Source organism: Acomys russatus, chromosome 29 (genome assembly GCF_903995435.1).
Source record: "Acomys russatus chromosome 29, mAcoRus1.1, whole genome shotgun sequence".
Classification (NCBI taxonomy): Eukaryota; Metazoa; Chordata; class Mammalia; order Rodentia; family Muridae; genus Acomys; species Acomys russatus.
This window is the reverse complement of record NC_067165.1, coordinates 31,001,001-31,027,289: the sequence shown is the minus strand read 5'-3', so window position 1 is coordinate 31,027,289 and position 26,289 is coordinate 31,001,001. Positions and strand designations below refer to the sequence as shown.

Here is a 26,289-nt window from a genome sequence, read left to right as displayed (position 1 = left end):
CCTCACTGGTACCCACACTTGGGGATGGCTTCCAGAGGCCGCTCTCTCGGTGGGCTAAACTCCTGTGGGTCCTTCCCAGGCGTCATTGCACCACCTGACACCTCCAGCCGGCAGCCCTCCCAGGATGAATGGACGTTAGGGGAATCCAGTAAGAAAGAAGCTTGGCTGTGTGTCCTTAAAGGATGCTGAGAGCTTATCTGGGCCTTTCCACTTAACTCTGTCATAGCCCTGAACACAAGCACAGTGATCCCTGATTTGCTCAGGGAGGGTAAGAAACTTGCCTGAGGCCACACAGCTAGGATGGCCAGCTCGCGGAGCTCTCTGGAGCACAGATCTGTGTGGCCTCTTTGAACCTCCGTGGCCTCCAAGTCCTGGAGGTGGGGAAGGCAGAGAGATGTGTAAACTGTAAGTGCGGCTGAGTTGTCTATGGGCCCATGAACTAGAAACATGCACTCGCTGTCCCCCACGAGGTATAGGGTGGGCAGGAGTGAGAGAGCCCGAGGTGCGTCAGCTGGGACATCCCCAGGTCTAGGTCTAGAGGTCGCGTGCTTGCGGTGCGGTCCACGCGTGGCGCGGGGCCAACGCCCCCAGGCGCGAGCCGGCCCGGGCGGGCGTGTGCACGTGCTGTCCGCCGGTGGCCGCGGTGCGGGCTCGGCGTCCCGCCCGCCCGGGCGCTGATTGGCTGCGCGCGGGGGCGGCCCCGCCCGGGGCGGCGGCGGGCGCGGGTGCCCGCGTGCGGCTGAGCCGCGTGTGCGCCGGCCGGGGTGCGGGAGAGGCAGGAGCGCGCCACGCGCGGCCGCCGGGCCGAGCCCGAGGAGCGCGGCGCCGCCCGGCCATGGCCCCCGCCCGGGCCCGCCTGTCCCCCGCTCTCTGGGTCGTCACGGCCGCGGCGGCGGCCACCTGCGTGTCCGCGGGGCGCGGCGAAGGTGAGCGACACGGCGGGGCGGGGGCGGCGCTGCCCGGGGCGCAACTTCCCCGCGTCGACCCCAGCCGGCCTGGGCGCGGGATGGCACGGACACGGGCGGAGGGAGGATGCACAGGGAACTGAGAATCGGACGCCGGGGACAAGGGGACAGGACTGGACAGAAGACAGAAGAGGTATGGAGGAGAGAGGGGACAGAGGACCGAACGGACTGGCAGGCACTGGGGCGGACAGGGAGACGCAAGAATCCAAGAATCGGGGACAAGGTACAGAGGACTGAAGGAAAGGTGGTCCGAACATGGCATTGAACATAAGGCCAAGAATTGACAGGGACCAGACAGAGAACAGGGGGTTAGGGAACACGGAGATTGGTCTCTTGAGAGTGGGGTGGGGGCATAGGCTGGCCAGAAGAAAAGGGTGCATTGGAAAGGCACCCTGTGACAGGAGATGCAGTGAGGACTGGAAGAGACAGACATGCTGCCTCAGACAACAGGGTCTTGTGTGGGTCAAAGCCAGGTGGCCCCTTCACTTGGGTCCCAGGAAGGTGGGAGGGGCACTGAGTCGTCAGGACCAAAAGGGTCTCTCTGGGAAATGACTTCTGGTAGGGGAAGGGACTCCAGAGCTGAGACTGGCTCCAAGGCTGCTCACCCACACCCTTTCTTAGTCCCACTGGACATTGCAATCAGACTAAGGGGTTCTGCTCCACACACCCCAGCTCCTGCAGACTCTTCTTAGGATGCTCTGCCGAAGAGACTGCGGCCCACAGTCCAGGACTAAAGCCAGTGTCACCAAGCAGGCTGGACTTAGAGTGTCCACTGCTCCCAAGCAAGCTGAACTGTTTGCTCTGAGAGCCCCTGGAATCCCAACACTTAGCTCAGGGGTCCCGCCCAGCCCACAGATTCATCCACACAGACCCAGGCTAGCAGAACCTCAAATACATGGACATCGTGTATACAGCCACGCAAGCCATTGCACACACACAGGCACAGATATATATGCACATGGAAATATGTGTGTGTGTGACATCCACGTATGCAGGTAGGTGCTGCAGCACACACAGAAAGAGACCCTCAGACTTGCATTCATGCCCAGTGGAACACGTGTGCTCTCACACAGATAAAATACTATTCCCAAGGAAAGCAGAGCCCTCCGGGGTGGTGGCGGCGGGGGTGTGTGGCATGGTGGCTAAGGGACAGGTGGGCAGGGAGAGCTGGCTAGCTATCTAGTTATGAGACATGTTTGGGAGTGGTATTCTGAGTGAGTGGGGAGGAGGGAAGAGGCAGGGCTCAGTAGAATGGTGGCCCGAGAGAACAGTTCTCCTAGAGCTAGGCCAGGTGGCCTGGGGTGGGTAAGGGTGGGGGTGGAGGTGGTGTTCCTAGCCCAGAAATTTTAAAGTAGGTCCTCAACAAAGCTCTGGGAGTCAGCTCTGCACCCCAAGTCCTTGCCTCAACTGTTCTGTGGAGGAGCCAGTACCTTCCAGAGCCACAGGCTGTAGGTTGCAGAGCCCCCACCCCCATTGCTAGAGTGACTTTTCCCAGGCTCCCGTGCTGCAGACAGATCTAAGAGAGCGATGTGTGCAACAGAGCAACCACAGCTGGAGAAAAGGCAGGCCTGGAGCCTGCAGTGAGGGGTATGGCCGAGTAAGGTTACCACAGCTGTCTGATAACTTCCAGAGTGCCCCGACAAGCAGGACTTGAGCCACACCGCTCAGGGCACCACATGATGGAGACCTGGGCCAGGTGTGCATGTGGAATACCCAGGAATCCTTTGTGACATGGGCCTTGCAGTGGTACAGAGCCAGAACCTGCTAGGGAGACTGCCCCCCCCCCCCGGACTCGTGGAAGAGGCAGTCTTCCCGGTTGGGGTCCAGCAGAGGCGACGGTGCCAAGCTTGGCTATCTGCCTATTGCTCACAGCGGCTGCTGGGCAGGCATGCACCTGCAGAGATAGCTTGAGCCACATGAGTCACGGGGCCCCCCTTGTCACTCCCTGGGGGTGGATCACCCTCTACTTCAGGGTGGTCTCTGAGGCAGTGTGCATGTCCTGCCTGATGTCCCTAGGCCACCCCGATTCTCTGGCCTCCCCATCAGGCACTGTGTCCTCGGGGGAATGTGAATCAATTTAAGTATTAGTCTCAGCGAGATGGAATGGGGGAAGGTGACAGTACTGGAGAGAAAGAGAATCGCATAATGCCTTCCACGGTCAGGCCGGAGCCGCCGAGGAATTGTCTGTGTGGTTTGGCACCTCAAGGCCTGTGTGGTCCCCAGAATGACCCGCATGGGGAACCCCCAGGAGGACGGCCTGTGGGCGTTTCTAGATGAGGAAACTGAGAGCCGAGGGATTCAGTGAGAAGCCTTGGAGTCTCAGCCTCCCATTTTCCAATAGAGGATGAGTCCAGACGGGGAAATAGGACTCATGGTCTGGCAGGACAGCAAATCAGCCTGCTGCTGCTGCGTCACCACGTCCAGATTTCCAAGGGGCCCCAGACCGCACCGGGCAGGTCCTGTACTGGAATGCCACCCAGTCCCCGTCAAACCTTCTGTTGGGGTGGGTTGTCCCTTGAGACTCACCCCCACTCCCATCCACGCTGCCTTGGATGGAGATGTGAGACATAGAAGGTGGTGATGGTCCAGAGGGAAGGGACAGGACGGGAGGGACAGAGAAGGATCTAGAAGGACTAGGGACAAACAGCCCTGGCCTCCTGTAGCCTGTTGTGAATCTAACAGAGTTGACTTTTGACTTATCTGTGGATTATCTGAGGACTAGATGATGTGGTGGGACTTCCGGGGACAGACAGCCTCCGAAGGTGGCCCTGAAGTCAGGATGTCCATGGGAAACCTCCATGGCAGGGGATATTTATTCAGGGTCCTTCCATGCAGGGACATGTCTGAACTGGGCTGTTCCATTCCCAGAGAAAAGACCTCAGGCCCGAGACCCACATGTGGGATACTGGCTCATATGGAGACACCCCTGGGAACCCTTTCCCCACCCTCTCTCCTAGCTCCACTGGTCTTGGGGGGGATCTGCAGTACGGCCCCCTTCCCTCCCCCCCCAGCCAGCAGGAGGAAAGCGCTTGCATGACCCACTTTTCTCTCTGTTGCCTGAGAGCAAAGGAGGGAGGGAGACGGGAAGCCTTCTCTCTGCCTGTGCCCCCGGCATAGGGCTGGCTCAGGAGAGGGGGACATCCCTCGGTGGACATTTGTTCCGGTTCTGATCCCACCCAGTCCCTAGGGAGAGTAGAGGCGCCTTCCCTGCCTCAGCCAGTCTCCCAACACTGGAGTGGGAGGGTGGAAGGAAGAAGAAGAAAAAAACGAGTCTGTAAGAGCATCCTCACTCCACAGTTCCTGATGACACTTGTCTCAACCTTTGAGGGACAAGTTGGAGCTATGTAAATCTCAAGCAGAAGGCTACCCCACCTCCCTGTGGGAAAGTTCCAAGAGGCCCAGCTTTAACCATCTGTGTCCTGGCCAAGTCAAATTCCACCCTGGTAGATGGAAGCCTATGGTGATTGGCTGGGGAAGGAGACCCATGGAAGAAGAATACACACACACACACACACACACACACACACACACACACACACACACACACACACACACACACACACGGAAGACTACAGGGCTCTGTGCCAAAGACCTCTGGCACAGCCATGACCACAGACATAAAATAGCAGGGCCCAGAGACAGGAAGGAACTTACCTTAGGACACACAGCAGGTACAGATAGTTGGGACTGGAGCCCTGTTTTCTGAGCAGGATAGTACCTCTACTGGATTGAGCGAGTGAATATGCATAGATACTCACTGTAGGGTGTGTCAACAGGGACTGGCTTTGGACCAGCACTGGTCCCATGCTTTACACATGGCTTCCTTGCCCCCATCTGAACACTGAACACCCAAGTCTTTTTTTTTTTTTTTTAACACCTAGGTCTTACTGATTCATTTTAAAGATGAAGAAATTGAGATTCAAAGTAGAGGCTACCTGCTAATGAGGGACTGAGATATGACAACGGCCCAGGAATGCCTGACCCCCGAAAGGTGGACACTACCTTGCAATTCTGCAGGGTCACACCCCCCCCCCCCGTAGACCCTGGGCCTGAATTTGAACAGGCTGACATTTGAGTCAGAACTCCTTTGCCCTCCCCCAGGCACCACCCAGAGAACCTGCTGCTCTGCGGAGTGGTGGTTCTCTCTGTGCTGGCCCTGCTAGCCAAACCTGGGCTTCAATCAGCTTCTAGAACCTTTCCAGGGCACATCTTTCATCCCTAAAATGGAATTAATACAACCACTTCTCTAGACTGCCATGAAGCACTATCATAGGCCAGGAGGCATCTAAGGCTCCCCCTGGCAGAGTTCAGCACACAGTAGGTGGCATCAGGAAGCAGCTTTCACCCATCCACAGCCCTCCCATCACTGACTTCAGTGGTCCAGCGGTGCCAGGCTCCATCCTGGGAACACTGAGGACCTTAAGACCGTACCTGTCCTCAGGTAAAAGGTGGGACTTGATGGTGTAAATGGGAATGCCATCACCTCCTCAGAGGGCACTAGGGCCGAACACCATCCCCCCCCCCCCATTTCACAGAGGAGGAAGCTGGTTCTTAGAGAGGTGAAAACATAGAGCCAGGATGCCAGCTTAAGCCTGCAGGAACCCAGACCCAGATCTGTACACCTGGCCATTCCAGGAAGCCCAGGGTTTAAACAGAATGTGTTCCGTAGTTACACGGCTGTTAGCTGAGGGGATGAAGGGCACCATCAAGAAAGAGGCGGACTTCGACTTCAGGCCTAGCTAGCAAGGACAAGAGTCCTGGTCTGGGAACTGGGAGCTCCTGGGAAGGGGCTGCTAAGAGTGACCAGCGTGGCTGGCTCTGGCTGGGAAAAAGGTCATAGGGTCCTAATGCCCTCTTGTCTTCTGTTTTACAGTGAACTTGCTGGACACATCGACCATCCACGGAGACTGGGGCTGGCTCACGTATCCCGCTCATGGGGTGAGTGATGGGGTAGTGTTGCCATTCTGAGAGGCTGCGATTCAGAGTCTCAGCATCACACATCTCAATGGAAGCAAAGCCTCCGAGAAATGAATTCATTCATTCAAGGACACACAGAAGCGGAAGACAGCACCGATAGTTCTTAGCAGTTTAGCTCATTGGGACCCTTGGGATCACAGAGCCAGCACTGACATGGCCCACCTCCCTCCCTCCCCCCCCACACCCCATCCCCTGATTCCTCTCTACTCTTAGTTTACGGATCTTTATATCTCTGTCCTGGGCCTGCATATTCATGGCCTGTCAGGGGTACGTCCAGGGTAGCTGGAACCATGGCAACAGAGAAATGGGCAGCAAAGTCCAGCCAGGCTTCCATGGCGCTGAGGACAGGGCCTAGCTTGTCCCAGTGATGACAGTGGCACCAGGAGTTCAGGTCTGGGAAGGGACTCCCCTTGGGGTGTCTGCTCTCTGTGTCTGTCTGTCTGTCTGTCTGTCTGTCTGTCTGTCTGTCTGTCTGTCTGTCTGTCTGTCTCTCTCTCTCTCTCTCTCTCTCTCTCTCTCTCTCTCTCTCTCTCTCTCTCTCTCTCAGCCCCTTCTCCAAGCCCAGAGCTATAACTTGTACACCTGCTGCTTCTGAGGGCAGAGAGGCTGGGTACCTGAAAAGTGCTGCTCAGTGTGGCTGTCCTTGGGAAGGGCGCAGCCCTGTGATGGGCCTGCCCATAGGAGACTCCAGTCTTAAGTCAGGCCCAAGAGTGCCCTTCTGCTAGGTGAGCTGGCATTTCCTCTGCTTCTTAACTGCTGGGAAGGGGCAGCCTTGACCCCAGGTGGGCTCTGGCTGTCTCTGTTGCCCCAGATCCAGGGAGTTGGCTGTTAGGTTAATGAGAACCTGGATTTAGGTTGAGGAGGCTCACACCTGATGACAGAAGGCTCTGCTGTTCATGGCATGCCAGGCAGGCAGAGCATCTTCTTTCTCACTTCTTCTGAGATTTAGAAAATAGTGATAAAAATCTCATGTTCACATTGTCCTGGGAGCAAGCCCTCAGGTTGGTAGCCCATTCCACAGGTGAGTCTGCTGAGGCTCAGTGCTGTGGTGGTGAGCAAGACTCGAACCCAGGACTTCCTAGGCCTGGGACTCATATGCACCCCAGGTGCTGAGGGCTTGTCCGACCTTGAAGCTGTTAGGGTTGAAGGAGGATCCATATTGTCTGCTGAGGCGCGGGCACACTCCACTGGAGCCTGGAGTTGCCCAGAGAGGGTACTACCCCTACCTGGCTCCAAATCTTAGAACTGAGCAAGTCGAGCAGGGTGGGTGCGGTGGGTATGTGCTCCCATCCGGGGCCTTCTGTTGGTTCTCTGGCCGGCAAGGAGGAACGCCTTCAGAGCTGCTGCATGAGGCTCTGCCCAGCTCGCTGGGTTTGCAGCTTGCTCAGCGTTCCTCTGGGCTGTGCTTAGCATTGGGGTGTGGGGTGAGAGGGGCAGCTATCTGGCTTGGGCAGAACATAGTTGAAGGCAGGGGTGCCAGGCCCAAAGATGGGGGAGCTCTGCCTTCTCTGACCCGTGGGATCGCACAGGCCATTCACCTCTTCGTTTTATAACAAGAACCGTTTATAACAGTAGCATGCTCTGTGTGGTTGCATAGGGTGATGCGCAGACAGAGCATTTGGCCTTTCTGAGAGGTTAGGCTACTCTGCTTAGGCCCAGGACACTATGCCTATAACCAGGCTGCATCTTCCTTCTGGCCGCACTGGGGTATCCTGTATCTTGCCTGGCAATGAACAGCTGGAGCACACACTGCCCTAGGGGAGGGGACATGTTACTGTCTGTATTTCCCTTGACCCTCATCGTGCCCTGGAGTAGCTGGGAGGAGCAGGCATTCATAGACGAGTCACCCAGTGCCCAGAGAAGGAGTGTAACATGGCCAGGGCTGCACAGCTGTTTGGCCTGTTCTATTTCAGGAAGAGAAGAAGGTGATGGGCAGCACGAGGGGTCAGCTGCAGAAGCAACTTAGGCAGGAGTGTCCCTGAGTAGAGACCAGGCTGGCTCTGCCCTTGCATCTATTTCCAGGAACCCGGCCACTCCAGGCGTCTGCCCTCACTGTGTGGGGTTGGCAGGGCTGGGCCAGGCCATTGGCACCAGTGGGGACAGCTGGAGTGGACTCTGATCAAGCTGGTTAATTTATCTGGGCCCCTGGCAGGAAACAGACAGGGAGCATCTGGCAGGTTCTTTGGTGTTCCATTAATTGTGACAATGACTTTAGCCCCAGATGTGACACTGCTGCCTGCGGCTGGGGCTGCAGCGTGGGGGCATGGGGCAGCAAGCATAAGCTCTTACAAGTTAGGCTGAACCCCTCAGAAGCCTCGCTCTGATGGTCCTGCAGGCATGCAGGCTGACCAGGGGGTGCGCTGGCAGGGCAGCAGTGCACTCGGGCCCTACTCAGTGAGTGCCTTCCTGTGCCAGGCCTGAGCTCAGCACTCTGCAAGCATTTTCTCTTGGCGCCCTCCCAGCCTAGCAGAGTTAGGCACGGCCGGGGGTGCTCGAGTGGAGACCATGGCCTGCAGAAATGAGGCCAGATGGAAGGATTTGTGACAGGCGGGGAAGGGGTTAGGACACTCAGGACCCCCGCTGTACCACACATAAAGCAAGCTTGACCCACAGATTAGTGGAGTATCAGGAGGAGAGGGGGTCCTCTAGCCCCTCCCCCAGCCCCAGTAATGAAGTAGCAAGATCCTTAGTTCCTGCAGAGCAGAGCAGAAACTCACAAGTCTGGACAAGGCCATCTGTCCTCAGGCCCAGCAATTCCTCGAGGTGCTCAGGACTCAGCCCTGTGCCCGCCCCTGGCTGGGGCTAGGTAGTGGTGTGGATAAAGGAGCCAGGACTCTTCTGTCTCTGCACCCACATAAAGTCCCTGCTTGAATTCCAGGTCCCTTGAGCTGTCACTCTCCACTGCTTTGCTTGGGGGTCAGGAATCCACTTGTGGGCAGGGTCGTGGTGGCCATGGTACTAGGAATTAGGGATTGAACCCAGACCCTCAAATGTGGGGAAAATGCTCTACCATTGAGCTATACACCCCCCCTTCTTCTTATTGTGGTAAGACAAACATAACATAAATTTTACTAGCATAACCAGTTTTGCCATGTAGTTCAATGGCGGCGTGAAACACATTCACGTTGCTATGTGATTGTCACATCGCACCTTTGCAGCCCACCCATCCCCAGGACACCTTTTATCTTTGCAAGCCAGAGCAAGCTCCCTTCCCACAGCCCCTGGAAAGTGTCCTTGTTTCCCATCTCTATGGAAGGGACTAATCTAAGTGCCTGGTGCAGGTGGCACAGGATGAGGCAGCACTGGTCCCTTTATTTGTGGCTTCTTTGGTTAAGGACTCACCTGTGGGGCTGGAGAGATGGCTCCGTGTGTAAAAGTCCTTCTTGTGTAAGCATGAAGGCCTGAATTAGAATTCCCCAGCACATACAGAAAAAGCCAGGCATGGCTAGGTGCACACCTGAAACTCCAGCACTGTGGTGGTGGTGGTGACGGGCAGAGAAGGACAGAAGGATTGCTGGACCCGTGGACCACCATCTGAAAAAGCAATGAGGTCCAATTTCAGTGAGAGGCCCTGCCTTAAGGGAATGTGGTAGACAGTGAAAGCAGATGACACTTGGCGTAGTCTGATCTTCCTCTGTGCACATGGGTGATCACACCACACCCACATTCATAGGTATGCACCCCCCCACACACACACACGTGTGCATGGGCACACACATGTTTACCCATGTCCTAGCATGGTACCAGACTCCCGTTCCCTTTTAAGGCCAAATAATATTCCACTGTCTGTATGTGCTATTTCCATTTGTCATTTGTCTGTTGGTGGGTTGCCCCCCTCCCCCACACCCCAGCTACTTGAGGTTTTTGCGTGTTTTCAGTGTTGGGGATCAGACCTAGGGGATGCTGCATGCCGGGCAAGCACTGTACCACACCGGCTGCCGGTCAACAGCATGGCTACACGGGCACCATCTCATCAAGATGATATACACGTAGAACTGCTGCCTCGTGTAATTCTGTTTTTGTTTTGTTTTGTTTTGTTTTGAGGCCCTCACTACAGTGTTTGCTACAGAGGCTGCACGGTTCTCATGCCCCCCAGCGATGTACCAGGCTCCTGCGTTCTTCATGCCCTCATCGGCTCTTTTCTGTTTAAATATCTAACGGATGTGTAGTGGGCTCTCACTGTGGGTTTGATTTATGTTTCCCAAGTGGATAGCGATGTCGAGTGTCTTTTCTTGTGCTGTTTTGGCCCATCTGTGTATCTTCTTTAGAAAAAAAAAGATGTCTTTTCAAGTCCTTTGCTCCTTTTTTAATTGGACTGTTAGTTTTCCGTTGTTGAGCTGTATTTCTTTTATTTGTTATGGATATTAATGTCTTGTCTGATATATGGTTGGCAGATTTCCCCTGCTTCCCGGCTGCTTTTCTTTTAGCTCTGTGGGGTTTATCCTTGTTTCCCTCACCCGGCTAGGGCCAGATGGAAATAGTAATGCGTAACTTTCCCACAGCCTTGTTCTGGCCCTGAGGGGACCCAGGCAACCCTGGGCTCCCAAGCCAAGAGCATTCAGTAGAGTGTCCATCGGACACACACAAAGCCCCGAGTTCCATCCCCAGCATGGGAGAAGCAGAAGTTCAAGGTTGGTTTTAACTTCACTGTGAGATCGAGACCTGCCTGAGCTACGAGAGACCCTTTCTCAAACAAACAATAAACCAAACTGCAACAGGGTAGGGTGAATAGCCAGCCAGTCAGTCAGCAAGCAGCCACAAAGGCAGGGGAGCTGGAGAGGGATTTGAGGTCTGGTACAACCTAGGGCCACCACTTCTTATGCTAGAGGGGACCCTTTAGTAGCTTAATGGGAAACTGGATTCACCTCTTCTCCAAGCGAGATTCCTCACTCTGTAAATGATGAGAAAAGCCATGGCGAAACAGCAGTCAGAGCCTGGGTGGCAGACAGCCTGTTACTTTATGGGCTCTGGCTCCGGCTAGCCTTACCCCTTGGTGGCACATCTGGCTCCACCTCACATCTGTAAGCCAATAACACTTCCAAGGGCATAACTTGAAGTTTCTTTGCAGACGCCTGGCCTGGTATTGGGTAGTGGTGATGCCTGCCCGGAGGGACGCCCTCTCCTGTGTTTTTCCTGGCACCTATGCAGAGGCTAACAGGACAGGACTCAGCATAGCCTCCTCCTTAGCAAACTGTGTTCTCTTTGCCACAGTGGGACTCCATCAATGAAGTGGACGAGTCCTTCCAGCCCATCCACACGTACCAAGTGTGCAACGTCATGAGTCCCAACCAGAACAACTGGCTGCGCACGAGCTGGGTGCCCCGTGATGGCGCCCGGCGTGTCTATGCCGAGATCAAATTCACTCTCCGTGACTGCAATAGCATTCCCGGTGTGCTGGGCACCTGCAAGGAGACCTTCAACCTCCACTACCTGGAGTCTGACCGGGACCTGGGCGCCAGCACACAAGAGAGCCAGTTCCTCAAGATTGACACCATCGCAGCTGATGAGAGCTTCACAGGTGCAGACCTGGGCGTGCGGAGGCTCAAGCTGAACACGGAGGTGCGTGGCGTGGGCCCACTCAGCAAGCGCGGCTTCTACCTGGCCTTCCAGGACATAGGCGCCTGCCTCGCCATCCTCTCACTCCGAATCTACTACAAGAAGTGCCCAGCCATGGTGCGCAACCTGGCGGCCTTCTCGGAGGCAGTGACCGGGGCCGACTCTTCCTCGCTGGTAGAAGTGCGAGGCCAGTGTGTGCGGCACTCGGAGGAGCGTGACACACCCAAGATGTACTGCAGTGCCGAGGGCGAGTGGCTGGTGCCCATCGGCAAGTGCGTATGCAGCGCCGGCTACGAGGAGCGGCGCGATGCCTGTATGGGTGAGTGGAACTCAAGGCTGGCCGGCTGGGTAGGCTGCAGGTGGCTCCGTATGGGCAGGGCTGAGGGAGTGCAAGACGTCATCACCAGCCATCTGGCTCCCTGTTAGCAGATGCACAGGGCATCTGGGGGCTGGGGAACAGCCAGGTGGCCTGTCCTGTGGCATTGTCGAAGGGGCCTATGCGATTGGGTACGCTAGCAGACACGTCTCTAGGTTAGGAAACAACACTGTGGTTTCAGGGGCTTCGCGTGAGTGAGTATAGTTCACTGAGTGAAGCATTAACTCACTTGGTCACCATCACCACCAAATGAAGCAAGGGCTGTTATTGTCCTGGTTTTGAATATGGGCAGAGAGAGGAAGGGGCTTGCCCAAGGTCACACAGCTGGGCAGTAGCAAAGCTAGGATCTGGGCTGTGGCTCCGGGCCTTTCAAAAAGTGTGGAGCGGAGGCAAGTAGAACCAGGCCTCTGAGTCAAGACACATAGGAAGACACATGGTCAAGACACATTGCAGGGGCATGCCGGCAGGACCACCCAAGGAGGACAGGCTTGGCTGGCCTTGTCACGTAGTCCCAGACCCAGGCTGCCTGTGTTAGGGGGAGCTTACAAAGTCCTGCTGGGGACAGCTGAGCATCTAGGTCTACCAAGACTAGGCACCATTGACAAGGGAGACCCAGGCACTGCGCTGTACGTAGGAGTATGAACCCATGTGGGGTCCTGCAGCCTGGCATGCTGAGAACAAGTTGCCTCAGGGAGTTCCATGGGCACCAGCTGCGGTACCAGATGGCGCGGGGCTTGGCCTGGTTTTCCTCTATCCTCCTTGGATCCCCTAGGGGCTGGACACATGGCCCCTCTGCCATTAGGGCATAGGCAAGCCTGGCTACGGAGAACGTTGGTTCTGGCTGCAGAGAGTCCAGGGAGGGACCTTCCTGTGTAGGAATCATGGAGACTGGCACCTCCTGAAGACGGGAGAACACAACACCTCCGTGACAGCTTTGTCCAGTGTTTTCCATGTTTGGGGACTTTAACAAATACCTTTAACACATTAGGCTAGCTATTCTTCCATTGAGCGCCTGTGTGCTCAGTCAGGGCAGGAGGCCCCCGCCTCTGGGAAGTCCCCCTTCTAAGGGAGACGCCAGACTCCTATGGCATGAGTAGCAAAGTGGATGGATCCTAGGCTACCCAGCACCCCCCCCCAACCAGGGGACTCCCCTCCACGCACAGAACCCTCCTGTCATGTTTAGGCTACTAGTGATAGGTACAGCTATGCCTTAGTGGCAGGCTGGCTTGTGACACCTGCTCAGGGCTGTCATGGCTCCCAGCTCTAGATGCCCCAGCTCTACAGATAAGGCAGTCTAAGTCCCACATGCACCAGGACACAGCTGGCCTGAGGGAAACACTAGGAAGTTCCCTTGTTTGGCAGAGGTGGAAAACAGGGCAGGACAGGGCTCTTGGTTAAAAATTCCTCCTAGACTGGGAGAAGCCAAGGCCAAGCCCACTGCCTGCTGCTGCCAGCCCATTAATAAAAAATAACAAAGACTCTCAGGGCAGGGTTAGGAAACTGCAGTGTGTTTTGAGTTTTACATTTAAATCATAATGCAACATAATTGCGCTAGTTGCAAGATAATTACAGGTTTTATTTAAAAAAATATCAATTCACATTGCACTGCAGGCAGAGAGATGGGGATGGGCTGCGGGTTTGAGTCCCACACGGAGGGTCATTCCCCAGCCCTGCTGGTGGCATCTGTGGTTATCGATGTCACCGCATCTGGAAAGAGCCACACGTGGGTTCCTAACTGAGACCTTCACAGAGGAACCTAGGCCAGCATCCTTGCCTGGGGCTTGGTCTGGAGACTGTAAACTCTGCCATGACTCTTGGTGAGGTTTCCTTCGGGCTTCAGAGAGTCATGGGGGGAAATGTCGGAGCCGTATAAAGCAGATCCAGTTTACCACTGAAACAAAGAGGTCCAGAGAGGCAAACTTTCTGGACCAGGGACACACAGCAAGGACTAGTAGGTAGACCTCCTGTCTGGAGTCCCCACTCCCACTCCCCACCCCCCCCCCCCTACCCCCTACCCCCAGGAGTTACCAGTTAGTAATTCGGTGACCTCCTTAGTCACTTGTCTGTACTCCTCCCCTCCCCCAACTCCTCCAGCAAGTGGAGGGGCCTTGGAGCGTCATCCTCACCCCCTGGGTGGCAGGGAGAGTCTGAAACCATACAGACCTGGTTGCTGTCCTTCCTGTCACCTGGATGCGAATGTAAATCACCCTGGGGGGGGGCCCTAATCATCTTTCTATAAATATCAGAGGCTCTTTCGGAGGGGAGCAGGGACAACGAGGAGCTCTTTTGCCTTCCTGCCTGTGTTTAAAATCTGATTTAGAATTAATTTCCTTTGGCCAACCATGGGCGGACACCTTATTTGTCAAATCTCAGGCTCCATGCAGGGGGAGCAGAGAGGTGGCCGAAGCTGCAGGCAGCTGCCGGCCTGACAGGCAGCCTGGGCAAGGTGCCCTCAGCGGGGCAGCGGCCTCTCCTGGCCCACAGCCTGCAGCTCCAGCCCCCCTCGACCACTCCGGAAGCCTGCCCTGGGTCACGGGGCAGGACCAGGCTGCAGCCCGGAGCGCTTCCATCTGTCCCAGCCACTAATTCGTAGCCCAGCCTCCCTGAGGCCTGGTGATTAGTATTCTTATTAAAGATGATTTTATTTTTGAGGCGTGGATTAATCCGGCCTTGACACGTGATACCCATATTGGGTATTAGTGGAGCAGGAGGGAACCGCCGCCTGGTGAGCGACAGGAAGACACAGCTACCTCTAAGCTTCCCAAGCTGTGAGGAGAGCCAGATAGGGGCCCAGCTGGAAGGTCCCCGACTGGCTTTGCATCACCCCCACCCCCAAACTCCCCTACCCTGGGCTGAGAATCTCTAAGGGTATTTCCTCTTTCGAGTCTGGAGGTGCCAGTACACAGGGGTCTGCCCACCACTGCAAAGGCACTGTTGCTCAGCGCAATGGCAGGTCCAGCATAGGGACGCCAAGGCGCCTGCTGACAGTGCTGCCTCAGAAGGAGCCCATGTCCGAGCTGTACCCCAAGACAGCCCCTGTGCTCTGATCCCAGATAGAACCCCTTAGAATGGGGCAGATGCTTCAAAGCAATGTCATATTGTCTCCTTACTTCGCCACGCTGAGCCCCTTCCAGTGCTGCAGTGCTGCGCTCGCGGAAGCCACTTGAGGCTTGTCCTTTCCCCTGGCTCACTCTCTCACGAGTCCGTAGAATTTTAGAAATTTGCTTAGCTTTAGTTTGTATAATAAAGAGGTCTGACTGGCATCCACAGGCGCCGTGCTCTGAAATGACATTCTTAAATAAAACTTCTCTGGGGGACTGGTTTTTCCAGAATGATATTTAGTGTGGAGAGAATCCAGGGAGTGTGCAGCTATCCTGGTGGCCCAGGACTTTCAGCTATGGCAGAGCTGTAAGCAGTCAGGCCGGGTGCCACTTAGGTTTGCCTGACCCTCCAGAGGGGTCACGCAGCACCTGCCCCGGAACAGACCAATCAATCCAGGAGGAGAGACTGACTGGGCACAGGGACAGGCACAGTGGGTCAGCGATGCTGGGCTAGATCAAGAAAGAAGAGTTCAGCACACTGGGAGGAGAAAGCCCAGCCTGTGCAAACGCCTGTCTGACTTATTCTCACCCCCACATCCTCGGGACTGCCCTCCGTGCCTCTCTTTCTTGCCTGAGGACAATTTGATCATGTTTGCCTGCGTCTCCTCCCCCAGCACGGAGGCCCTGGGAGGTGGGCTGTGCAGTTCAATTCATGGCAGGCTCCCCTGGGTCTCAAAAGGGCCTGGTCCTTGGCCAGCAACTGACTGTGAGAAAGCAGGTGGGACTGGAGGTCTGGTTGGAGGCTACCACTGTCCCTTGGATGAGGTGGGGGTGGCGGGTCAGCAGGAGAAAGGGTCAAGCAAGAGACAAGCCACTGACAGCAGAGGCGACAGTGTGGTGGGTCTTGGGGTCAGGTTAATGAGGTGGGGATGCGGGGGGGGGGCTTGTGAAGCACGAAGCTCCAGATCCCAGCCATAGACTTTGCTACCTTGGGGTTTGTTGTTGGGCTGGGGACCTGGCTTTAAGGGGAGAGGGTCCCTGTTTGTCCAGGCTTGGGACCAGGTCTTGTGTGGATCTTTTCTTACTTGCTCATATTCCTCATCTCCCTCCACTCAAGTCACACAGTGATGGCTTGAACCACCTTACCTTTGATTTGCAGCTGCGTGGGCCCTGCTGGAATCTGAGGCTGAGGGGGAGGGGGCGTCATTTGAGGAGCTCGGTCTTGAGGCTTTGGGGTGTCCACTTGGGGACTGGAGCTTATGTGAAGGTCTTAGCTCAGCTCCCCGCAACCTTGTGGAAGTCAGATGCCCTCTCTGCACTCGGTCCCCGCATTTGTTGGTGAGGATAGCAGCACTGTGTTACAGAGTGGACACTCTGTCCTTCTGGGACGCCCCACCACACACACACACACACACACACACACACACACAAAGCTCTTTGGTGGGCGCCCAGCTTGCCTGTAGCTGTCTTCTCCTTCACAGCCTGTGGGCTGGGCTTCTACAAGTCAGCCCCTGGGGACCAGCTGTGTGCCCGATGCCCACCCCACAGCCATTCTGCCACCCCTGCGGCCCAGACCTGCCGTTGTGACCTCAGCTACTACCGTGCAGCCTTGGACCCACCATCAGCAGCTTGCACCCGTGAGTACTGCCTCACGGCTTTCTCGATAGGACCCCTGGGGTTCAGGAACTAGGTGTCCGTGAAGTAAGGGTGGGTTGGTGTCGGGGCAGGGGCCTGGCTGTGACTACAGCACTAAGATTGACATCCTGGTGTCCCGTGGCTCCCTGCCGTCTCTTCAGGGACACCCAAGAAGCTCCTCCCACCTTTCCCTCAGCCTTTCAGGTGTGTCTGGTGCCTGGGGAGGGTGTGGTTCTGTGTGCATGTGCCCTGTGTACCAGAAGGGACTCTGAGGGACTCTTGGCACTGCTGTTCTTTCTTGGCCCTTGCCCTCAACCTCCACAGGCCTGGGACTCAGCATTCACCAATCCTTGCTCTCACTGCCTGCTACAAAGGGGCCTGAATGATTTTGCCCTGAAGCTGCTACCTCCTCTCTTGTCCTCTCCTCACCACCCAGCCCCAGGCATAGGCAGGCCAGTCCTTGGCGTGCTCACACCCATGAGTGCATTACACACACATGCCAGCCACCCTTCCTTAGTGGGTCTTGCCCAGACGTGTGCATTTGTCCTGATATAGGACCTGCTGGGGCAGAAAGAATTTCTTCTTGGCTGAGGTGAGTCCAGCTCTTGATCCCAGGCATGTGCCCACATCTGGCTAGGCTCTGCCTTCTCCCCAAGCCCATGAAACAGGGCTCAAAGCTGCCAGCTAGCCTAAGCCCATAAGCTGGGGCTTTTGGTGTCTGGTACCTTCGGCCTGGGAAGCGTGCATACTTCAAGAGCCCTGAGAACCCTTTAGGAACGGTTCTGAGAATATGTGCTTCTGGTCTCTCAAGGCCAAGATTCCCAGCCTGGAGCTCTGAGCCTTGGGGTCCTCTATCTGACTGTACACCCTCCCAGCTCAGCCCTCACGATCAGCCCAAGTAAGGGCCCACCAGCCTCTCTCTCCAGAGTCTGTGCTGGCCAGCCTGAGCCTGTGTTCCAGGGGTGAGGCAGGAGTACATGGTATCCCACAGCATGCTGTGAACACAAGAATGCAAGGATGGAGGCTGGTGGACACAATCATGCAGTTTACACATAGCATGGGTGCTGTGTGCACTCCAGAACTGTGCAACGTCCCTTCAGCTCTAGGAACACACACTAAGGCCCTATGGGAACTCAGGCTCCTGTCTCAGATGCTGACACAGCCTTCACCCTGGGAGCTTCCGGAGGATGGAGTAGACGTGACTCCCTATCTTAGAGGCCCCAGATACAATGGGGATCCTGAGCTAACTCCACCCCAACTTGTTACTCTCTACCCTCAGGGCCACCCTCAGCACCAGTGAACCTGATCTCCAGTGTGAATGGAACGTCTGTGACCCTGGAGTGGGCCCCTCCCCTGGATCCAGGCGGCCGCAGTGACATCACCTACAATGCAGTGTGCCGCCGCTGCCCCTGGGCCCTGAGCCACTGTGAGGCTTGTGGGAGCGGAACCCGCTTCGTCCCACAGCAGACGAGCCTGGCGCAGGCCAGCCTGCTGGTGGCCAACCTGGTGGCCCACATGAACTATTCCTTCTGGATTGAGGCAGTCAACGGCGTGTCCAACCTGAGCCCCGAGCCCCGTAGCGCTGCTGTGGTCAACATCACCACGAACCAGGCAGGTAGGAGGAGCAGCCCCGGGGACCCCCTCCCCTCCCAATCCCCCCAACTCTGAGCCACTGTTTCTCTTGGCTCATCCTTCTGGCCAGGACCTATGCAGGGGATCTTTTTGCCTGTGAGTGGGAGGTACCCCAGAAAGCACAGAGGCAGTCTTCAGTTGCGGGTTATAAGCCTGGGTTCTAGAATGTTCCCTGCTTATATCTCTGCTTTCTCTCTTGTGCAATGGAGGTTACAGTACTGTGAAGGCTTAAAGAGAATGGGGAGTGCTCAGCCCAGCAGCACTCAACAGAGTCTCACTCTGGCCCAAGCCAGCCTTGAACCCACAACAATCTTTCTGCCTTAGCCTCCCAAGTACTGAGATGGCAGATGTGTACCACCATTCCCAGCTTATGCAGGGCCGAGTATCAAACCCAGTGCCTCATGAATGCCAGGCAGACACCCTACCAGCTAAGCCACGTCCCCAGTCCTAGATGTCATCACTTCAGTGACTATTTCCAGAGCCAGGAGGGTTTGGCCATATTGGGACCATGGCCCTTCACCCATTTCTGGTCACTTGGATAGGTTCAGCCTCTGGAGGTTCTATCTTTCCAAATTGGTGGTGGTGGTGGGGTCCTGCCTGTTGATTGAAAGCCTGGTCCCAAAAGCGTCCAGGGACAGCTTTTTGTGACTAGTCACCCTGAAACATTCCCAGGACCCCTCAGCTCCTCCCCCGCCATCACCTCCCTAGCATACATAGGTATGGCTCGGAAACCCATTGTGGAGAATAGAGGGCAGGACCCAAATGAGCCACCTCCTGGGGAGTCCAGCACCCATCCTTCCAGTGGTCCATTGACATCTCTCTAGGACACACAACCTTTCTTCCCATCTTTCCACCCTCCTGTCCAGCAGTATTCAGGAGCCACAGAGCTGTGCCTGAGTTCACAGTCTTGCTCTGCAGGGGCATGAAGGCATGTGGCTGTCTGGACCAGGATGGGGGAAGAGCAGAGAACCCATCAGCCTTTAGACAGCGCCCACATTAGAAAGAGATACCCCATTACCCACCCTGTCCCCGCCCCATGCACTCTACTCACCCTGGGTCTCATGCGCTATCCCAGTAGACAGCCCTCCCCACCAAGGCTCTCGTGGCAGAGCTACCTCCACTGCCCCTGCCAGTGTTTTTTCCACCTTGGCACTACGGCCACATGCAGCGGGGCGCCTCTCCCTGTTCTGTAGCCCTGCCCATCATCTTCCTGCCAGCTTTGGTCTCCTTAGAACAGCTTGCAGAGACTGCTGTAAGTGACTTAGCCGGTCCTGACTAGCAAGAGAGAAAGCCACCGCAGAGCCATGAGCTCCCACACCTGGCTTCCGCATTTTAGGTCCTTCCGACTCTCCCTGCAGGGGCTTCTTGACTGCACGTCAGAGTCTCTAGCAGCAGCAGCAGCAGCAGCAGCAGCAGCATCTATTGGGCACCAACTATATGCAGTTCCTACCTTCAAAGAGGGCCCAGGCTTGTTGGAGCAACAAGAACTGGCCAGTCAGGACCTTACTCTGAAGTCCAGGCTGGCCTTGAATTCACGTTGGTTCTCTTGCCTCCGCCCTGAGTGTTGGGGTTACAGGTGGGAGCTGACCTCCGAGCAGACTTGAGAGAGCGTAAAGCACCTGCAGATGAAGCCAGGGGGAGGAGGCAGGGCACCGGTGACCAAAGAACCCTTGAACACACACATGGGCCTGCTCAGCTCCTGCCCCTCACCGTCCAGAGCTGCCCCAGCCACAGTTCTTCCTGAGGCATGCCTGAGCTCCTGCTATACCCTGATTTCTGCTCAGGGTGGAGGCCCTGGGAGCAACCAGGCCTGGAGCTGGCCCAGAGGAGTGACCCAGGGGACAGCCAGTGCCTCTCCAGGGTATGGGCTGCTGATTGTCCTGGTGTAGAAGCAGGAGGGTCAACCTGGAGTCCCAGAAAGGGCCTGGGAAAGAGTGGGCAGAGGCCTGGCCGTGGCCCACGCTGGGCCTGATGGGTAGCTGCCATCCCAGCCCCGTCCCAGGTGGTGGTGATCCGGCAGGAGCGGGCTGGGCAGACCAGCGTGTCACTGCTGTGGCAGGAGCCAGAGCAGCCCAACGGCATCATACTGGAGTACGAGATCAAGTACTACGAGAAGGTTTGAGAAGGTTCCGGAAGGTGGGCGGGTGAGGAGCCAACAGGGGGCCGCGGGCAGTGAGGAAGGGCTTAGAGCCCCATGGCCTCACTACCCTCGCCTTCTTTGGGCAGGATAAGGAGATGCAAAGCTACTCTACCCTCAAGGCTGTCACCACTCGTGCCACCGTGTCAGGCCTCAAACCAGGCACTCGCTACGTGTTCCAGGTCCGAGCCCGCACTTCAGCAGGCTGTGGCCGTTTCAGCCAGGCCATGGAGGTGGAGACCGGGAAACCTCGTGAGTACAAAGAGGGGAAAGACCGGGGAGCCCCACTGGTCAGACAAGAAGGAAGGCGAGCAGGGGAGAGCCTGTGGTCATACCAGGCTGGGCCCACAGGACCCTGTTCTCAGTATGACACCCAGTGGAGTTGCATCTGTCCCATCACCTGCGGGCTTCACCTGAGCCTGAGTGAGACCTTTTCCAGGTGGCTTTATGGGTGTCCCAGGGCTATCTCTCAGAAGCTCATGCTTTCCACAGCTTCTGGGACCCCCAGCGTCCACGTCACTAAGGCCTTTTTGGAAATACTAGTCCCCAGGCCAGTGCCCTGAGAAAGGGCCCAGCAGTTAAAAGGTTTGCTCAAACCCCAGGGTGACTGCATGGAACATACCAACTTAGAGGCTGATCTATTTGCCTACCCCTGGCTCCAGCCAGCCAGCCAGCCTCGCGCACTGCTGGACAGAGTAAGTGCCCACCTGGCACTCCCTTCCCACCTGTGTATCCTAAGTACTTATAGGTCACCTTGAGAGCGAGGGTGGCAATCCTGTCCTTTCCATTCCATTTATCATGTGGCCTTCAGTAAGAGTTCTCAGAGCCTCTTGGTAGGCTGCAGATAGTGCCAGGCCCTACCTTACCGGGCTGAAAAGAGGGTCCCCTGAGGTCAGCGCTCACATCTCTCAGCACACTCCTGGTGCTGTGAGATTGACAGGCAGCACGGGTGGCTTTCAGCTCTTCTTTGTTTGGGTCAAAGAGGGCAAGTGACTGTCACCAGCGTGCACAGTGTGCACGGTCCCACGAAACCAGCAGCTTCCATAGTGGGAAGCCAGCCAGCCAGCCAGTCAGCCAGCCTAGCTGCAGGGCCTCTAAGTGGAGACTAGAGTATGGTGAGGTGGGAACAGAGCTGGCTGGTGGCTGCAAAGGTCCAGACCTTCCCACAGGGCCCCGCTATGACACTCGGACCATCGTCTGGATCTGCCTGACTCTCATCACTGGCCTTGTGGTGCTCCTCCTGCTTCTCATCTGCAAGAAGAGGTAGGTGCTCCTAGGCCGCAGCCGTAGCCGGCCACGCCACAGCCACAGCCAGCCACGCCACAGCCACGCCACAGCCACAGCCAGCCACGCCCCAACCTAACCTTTTGTAGAGTGTAACTGTTTTGTAGCCATGGGCTGAGCTCTGAGTCTTAAAAAAACAAGGACCCCAGGCTGGAGAGGTGGCTCAGAGGTTAAGAGCACTGCCTGTTCTTCCAAAGGTCCTGAGTTAAATTCCCAGCATCCACATGGTGGCTCACAACCATCTATAATGAGACCTGGTGCCCTCTTCTGGCGTGCAGGCACACATTCAGGCTAAATACTATATAAATAATAAATAAATCTTTTTTTAAAAAAACCAACAACAACAAGGACCCTCCCCTGCAGACTTACCGAGGGACAAGAGCCAACCTGTCGGGAGAGTGGCACCCTGATTCACCTTTTGACTGGGTCTTGGCTAGCCTGGCCTCGGCAGGGTGGTAACTGCCTCACCCCTACCCCCATGCAGGCACTGCGGCTACAGCAAGGCTTTCCAGGACTCGGATGAAGAGAAGATGCATTACCAGAATGGGCAGGGTGAGTGCGCAGCCCAGCCTCAGCAGGGTTCAGTGCAGGGCTGCCAGGTCCAGGTGTCTATGGGAAGGGCCAGGCGGGGACTCACAGCCTGAGGCTAGCTGTTACAGAGACCACTCCCACTTGCAGACTGACAGCCCCCTAGAGGATGACAAAGACTCTTTGGGCAGGGAAAGGCACAGCAGCCATGTCCACTCATACATAGTTCATATGTGATTTCTCTGGTGGGGGTTGTGCTATCTTGGACGATAGCCCTTCTGTAGAGAGCTTTCTGGGATCCTGTAAAGACTCCAGGAAGTGGGGGGGGGGGGGACGACACCACAGGGAACCTCCTTCTACATCCCACAAGACTGCTCCTTCCCTCTAGGCTCGATGCAGCCTTGGAATCATAGCTATTTTCTAGTGACCCACCTTCAGGCAAGGTGGGCACTTGTGAGCTGTTTTTCTTTTAACACCCAAAGAGCAATTTGAAGATCACAGAAACTCTGGTGGGGGTGGGGGTGAGGGGTAACAGAGAACAACATACGTGTCAGAATTAACCAGAGAGACCCAGAACCCAGCCAGAGCCATGCCATAGGCTTCCTGCTTATGCCTGCGGGGGTAAGCATCGCGGAGTCCCTGCTGTTTGGCACCATATCTAGGGATTCACAGAGACACCCTAACCCCCCACCTAGGAAACACTGGGAAAAGGAACTTCCTCCTGTCCCTATTGAGGGGCCTTCTCCTTGACTCCTCAGCACCCCCACCCGTCTTCTTGCCCTTGAACCACCCCCCGGGGAAGTTCCCAGAAACCCAATTCTGTGCAGAGCCCCACACCTATGAGGAGCCAGGTCGGGCAGGCCGCAACTTCACCCGAGAGATAGAAGCATCCAGGGTCCACATCGAGAAGATCATAGGCTCGGGTGAGCCCCAGAGGCTGGGAGGTGGGGAGGTGGGTGGCCCGGGAGGGGACCCTGACCAGAAGGGTAGGCAATGGAGACCCTGGAGCACCTGGTGCTGAAGGCTTGGAGAGAGTGGGCCCGAGTGGGAGATGGGTCCCACCGCTGCTTGTTCCATCTGGGCCCCACAGGGGAGTCGGGAGAAGTGTGCTACGGCCGCCTGCAGGTGCCAGGCCAGCGGGACGTGCCTGTGGCCATCAAGGCCCTCAAAGCTGGCTACACGGAGAGACAGCGACAAGACTTCTTAAGTGAGGCAGCCATCATGGGCCAATTTGATCACCCTAACATCATCCGCCTTGAGGGTGTTGTCACCCGTGGTAAGTGCCAGACAAAGAAGGGCAGCTTCCCCTTATGGGACACTCCTATTCAGACAGGGATCAGGTCTATCCCCTGGGCCAACCTGACCCTATCACTAGATGACCCTGGAGTCCTCAGAGCCCAGGACCCCAGTGGGACCCTAAAAACTGACCTGACCCCCAAGCGGGCATCTGGTCTTGGGGGGTCTCTGATCGGTAGCCCTGACCACTCACATGCCAGACCTCCATCTCCCTCCTTCCCTGGACAGGCCGCCTTGCAATGATTGTGACTGAGTACATGGAAAACGGCTCCCTGGATGCCTTCCTCAGGGTATGTCTGTCCCCACTTAGGGCGCATGTCCATCACTACCACCCACACAGCTGGGGTGTGTTCATTTGCTGCTCACACATGGGGGTTCAGTCTGTCGAGAGTGCATAGGCAGCACCCCTCATCCCACTCAAGCTCGCACCTCATGTGTGTGAGGAAGAGGCAGGTATGAGGGGAGTTTTAAGGGCCAGGTGATCGAACTGCTTCCTGTCCCCCGCCATGAAGACCTCACTGCTGCAAGGGCCCCCTACTGCCCTACCCAAGCTAAGGGATGGCAAGCCACCCGCACTACCAACTGGGAAGAAGTGGCTGCATTTCCAGCTCCCACTTCTAGGTATTCGCTGGGGACTGTCAGACCTGGAGCTTAACCTTTCTGAGCCGCCATTTCCCCGGAGGAAATACTTCCAGGAAGAGGAGCCCCCCCCCCTCCGCCCCGTCTAAGCAGCTAGTCACTCCACTTTGCCCACTGCAGAGTCACCTCTGGTCTCTAGGGAATCGTGGCAAATTTCCCAGCCTGTCCCCAAAGCCCACACCACTCTGTGTCCCCTTGCAGACCCACGATGGCCAGTTCACCATCATGCAGCTGGTGGGCATGCTCAGAGGGGTGGGCGCCGGCATGCGCTACCTCTCAGACCTGGGCTACATTCACCGTGACCTGGCCGCCCGCAACGTCCTGGTAGATGGCCGTCTGGTGTGCAAGGTGTCAGACTTTGGGCTCTCAAGGGCTCTGGAAGACGACCCTGAAGCGGCCTACACCACCGCGGTGCGTTGCCAACACGCTCTCATGAGCAGCGGGTATAGGCAAGGCTTTACAGTTATCTCTAAAGCTCAGTGGGCACCCAGCCACGTTCTAAGGTGTTCCGTGGAACACACCATGTACTCTCGGGGTTCTTCACGCTTGCCTGTCTTATTTTTCTAGTGGCTCAGAGGGGTGGGATCCCCTAAAATACGTGTTCTTGGATGGTGAGCCAGGAAGAAGGACTCTACCTGGGGGCCATGGGACAAGTCCAGCCAGCCCCTCAACATTTTAATATCCATCCCAGGGAGGGAAGATTCCTATTCGATGGACTGCGCCCGAGGCCATTGCCTTCCGCACTTTCTCCTCAGCCAGCGATGTGTGGAGCTTTGGTGTGGTCATGTGGGAGGTGCTGGCCTATGGCGAACGGCCTTACTGGAACATGACCAACCAGGATGTGAGTCTGGGGCCCAGGGTTGGGGTACAGCTGTGGGTGGTCGTCAACAGAAAGCCCAGCCTGAGCTCAGCACTGTGCCCTGACCCCCAGGTCATCAGCTCGGTGGAGGAAGGTTATAGGCTTCCAGCACCCATGGGCTGCCCACGCGCCCTGCACCAACTCATGCTGGACTGCTGGCACAAGGACCGCGCCCAGCGGCCTCGCTTCTCTCATGTCGTGAGCGTTCTGGATGCCCTGATCCACAGCCCTGAGAGCCTCAGGGCCACAGCCACAGTTAGCAGGTACCTGAGCGCTGCACCAGCCCTACTGCTTTATTCTCCTGCGAGTCTACCTTTGCAGATCCTCCACCTTATGTAGGCTGCAACCAGGGGGAGAGAAAAAAGGACCATGCCCATGTCCTTAGCAAAGGCTAGAGCCCTGAAAGGATACTCACCGAACTGTCTGCTCCCAGGTGTCCACCCCCTGCCTTTGCCAGGAGCTGCTTTGACCTCCGAGGGGGCGGAAGTGGCAATGGGGACCTCACTGTCGGGGATTGGCTGGACTCCATCCGAATGGGCCGGTACCGGGACCACTTCGCAGCCGGCGGGTACTCCTCCCTTGGCATGGTGCTTCGTATGAATGCCCAGTGAGTGACAGGGCGGGTAAGAGGGGTTCAAGGATGTTCAGGGAGTGTATTCAGCTCCCAGACTCCTAAGGCTGAACTGGTGGGCCTCGCTTCCTTCACAGGGATGTGCGTGCCCTCGGCATCACCCTCATGGGCCATCAGAAGAAGATCCTTGGAAGCATCCAGACCATGAGGGCCCAGCTGAGCAGCACTCAAGGGCCACGCCGGCACCTCTAACTCATTGCCACTTGGTCCTGGTCATAGCAGCTGTCATGGGTTCTGTGGGACCCGTCAGCAGTCAGGGTAGCTCCCAAAGATCTGCCACAGGTTCTAGAGTTACTAGGACAAGGTCCTTGGTGCTCCAGGTGGAGAGGACACCTGCCTTCTGAAGGCATAGGACCTTGTGTCTTCCAGAGCCCGGGGCCTCTGACATCAGAAGCCAACAGTGACATCATTCACCTAGCTGTGTGTGCATGCATGCGTGTAGGTGATGGTAAGGGTGTGCTCCGCAAGGTCCTGGCAGCTGGTAGAAACAATGTGTGCAAATGTCTCTGTTCCCCTTCAGGCCCCAGCACAGATGTGTGCAGGTTACCACGTGTGTGCTTATCTACTAGGGGAGGAGCCACGTGTGTGTGACCACAGATAATGCATCATGAATGAGGAGGCATGACAGAGTGTGAGCAGGGAATCTGAGCTGATGCTGTCCAGTTCCCAGTACCTGTACGGATCAGACAGAGGCTCACATCTGCTCCCCACCCCACCCCATCACCCCCCCCCC

The 26,289-nt window shown here is 56.5% G+C and overlaps 1 protein-coding gene across 1 annotated transcript; it reads left to right on the top strand.

Annotated features, from left to right (window-relative positions):
- Nucleotides 1–829: 829 nt before the first annotated feature.
- Nucleotides 830–26,289, top strand: Epha8 (EPH receptor A8). The gene is made up of 17 exons (XM_051171974.1): nt 830–926; nt 5,839–5,903; nt 11,154–11,817; nt 16,397–16,552; nt 17,830–18,165; nt 20,174–20,298; nt 20,409–20,571; nt 21,489–21,582; nt 22,088–22,155; nt 22,890–23,054; nt 23,222–23,407; nt 23,656–23,717; nt 24,268–24,477; nt 24,758–24,907; nt 24,998–25,188; nt 25,359–25,532; nt 25,634–26,289. The coding sequence occupies exons 1-17, from the start codon at nt 836–838 to the stop codon at nt 25,746–25,748; spliced, it is 3,015 nt and encodes a 1,004-aa protein (XP_051027931.1). The 5' UTR covers nt 830–835; the 3' UTR covers nt 25,749–26,289.

Bases quoted from the DNA above. Each gene is read 5' to 3' on its own strand.
- Epha8 (XM_051171974.1), top strand. From the start codon at position 836: ATGGCCCCCGCCCGGGCCCGCCTGTCCCCCGCTCTCTGGGTCGTCACG. The intron at 23,718-24,267 runs GTATGTCTGTCC...GTCCCCTTGCAG, and splicing joins CCCTGGATGCCTTCCTCAGG to ACCCACGATGGCCAGTTCAC. The intron at 24,478-24,757 runs GTGCGTTGCCAA...TATCCATCCCAG, and splicing joins AAGCGGCCTACACCACCGCG to GGAGGGAAGATTCCTATTCG.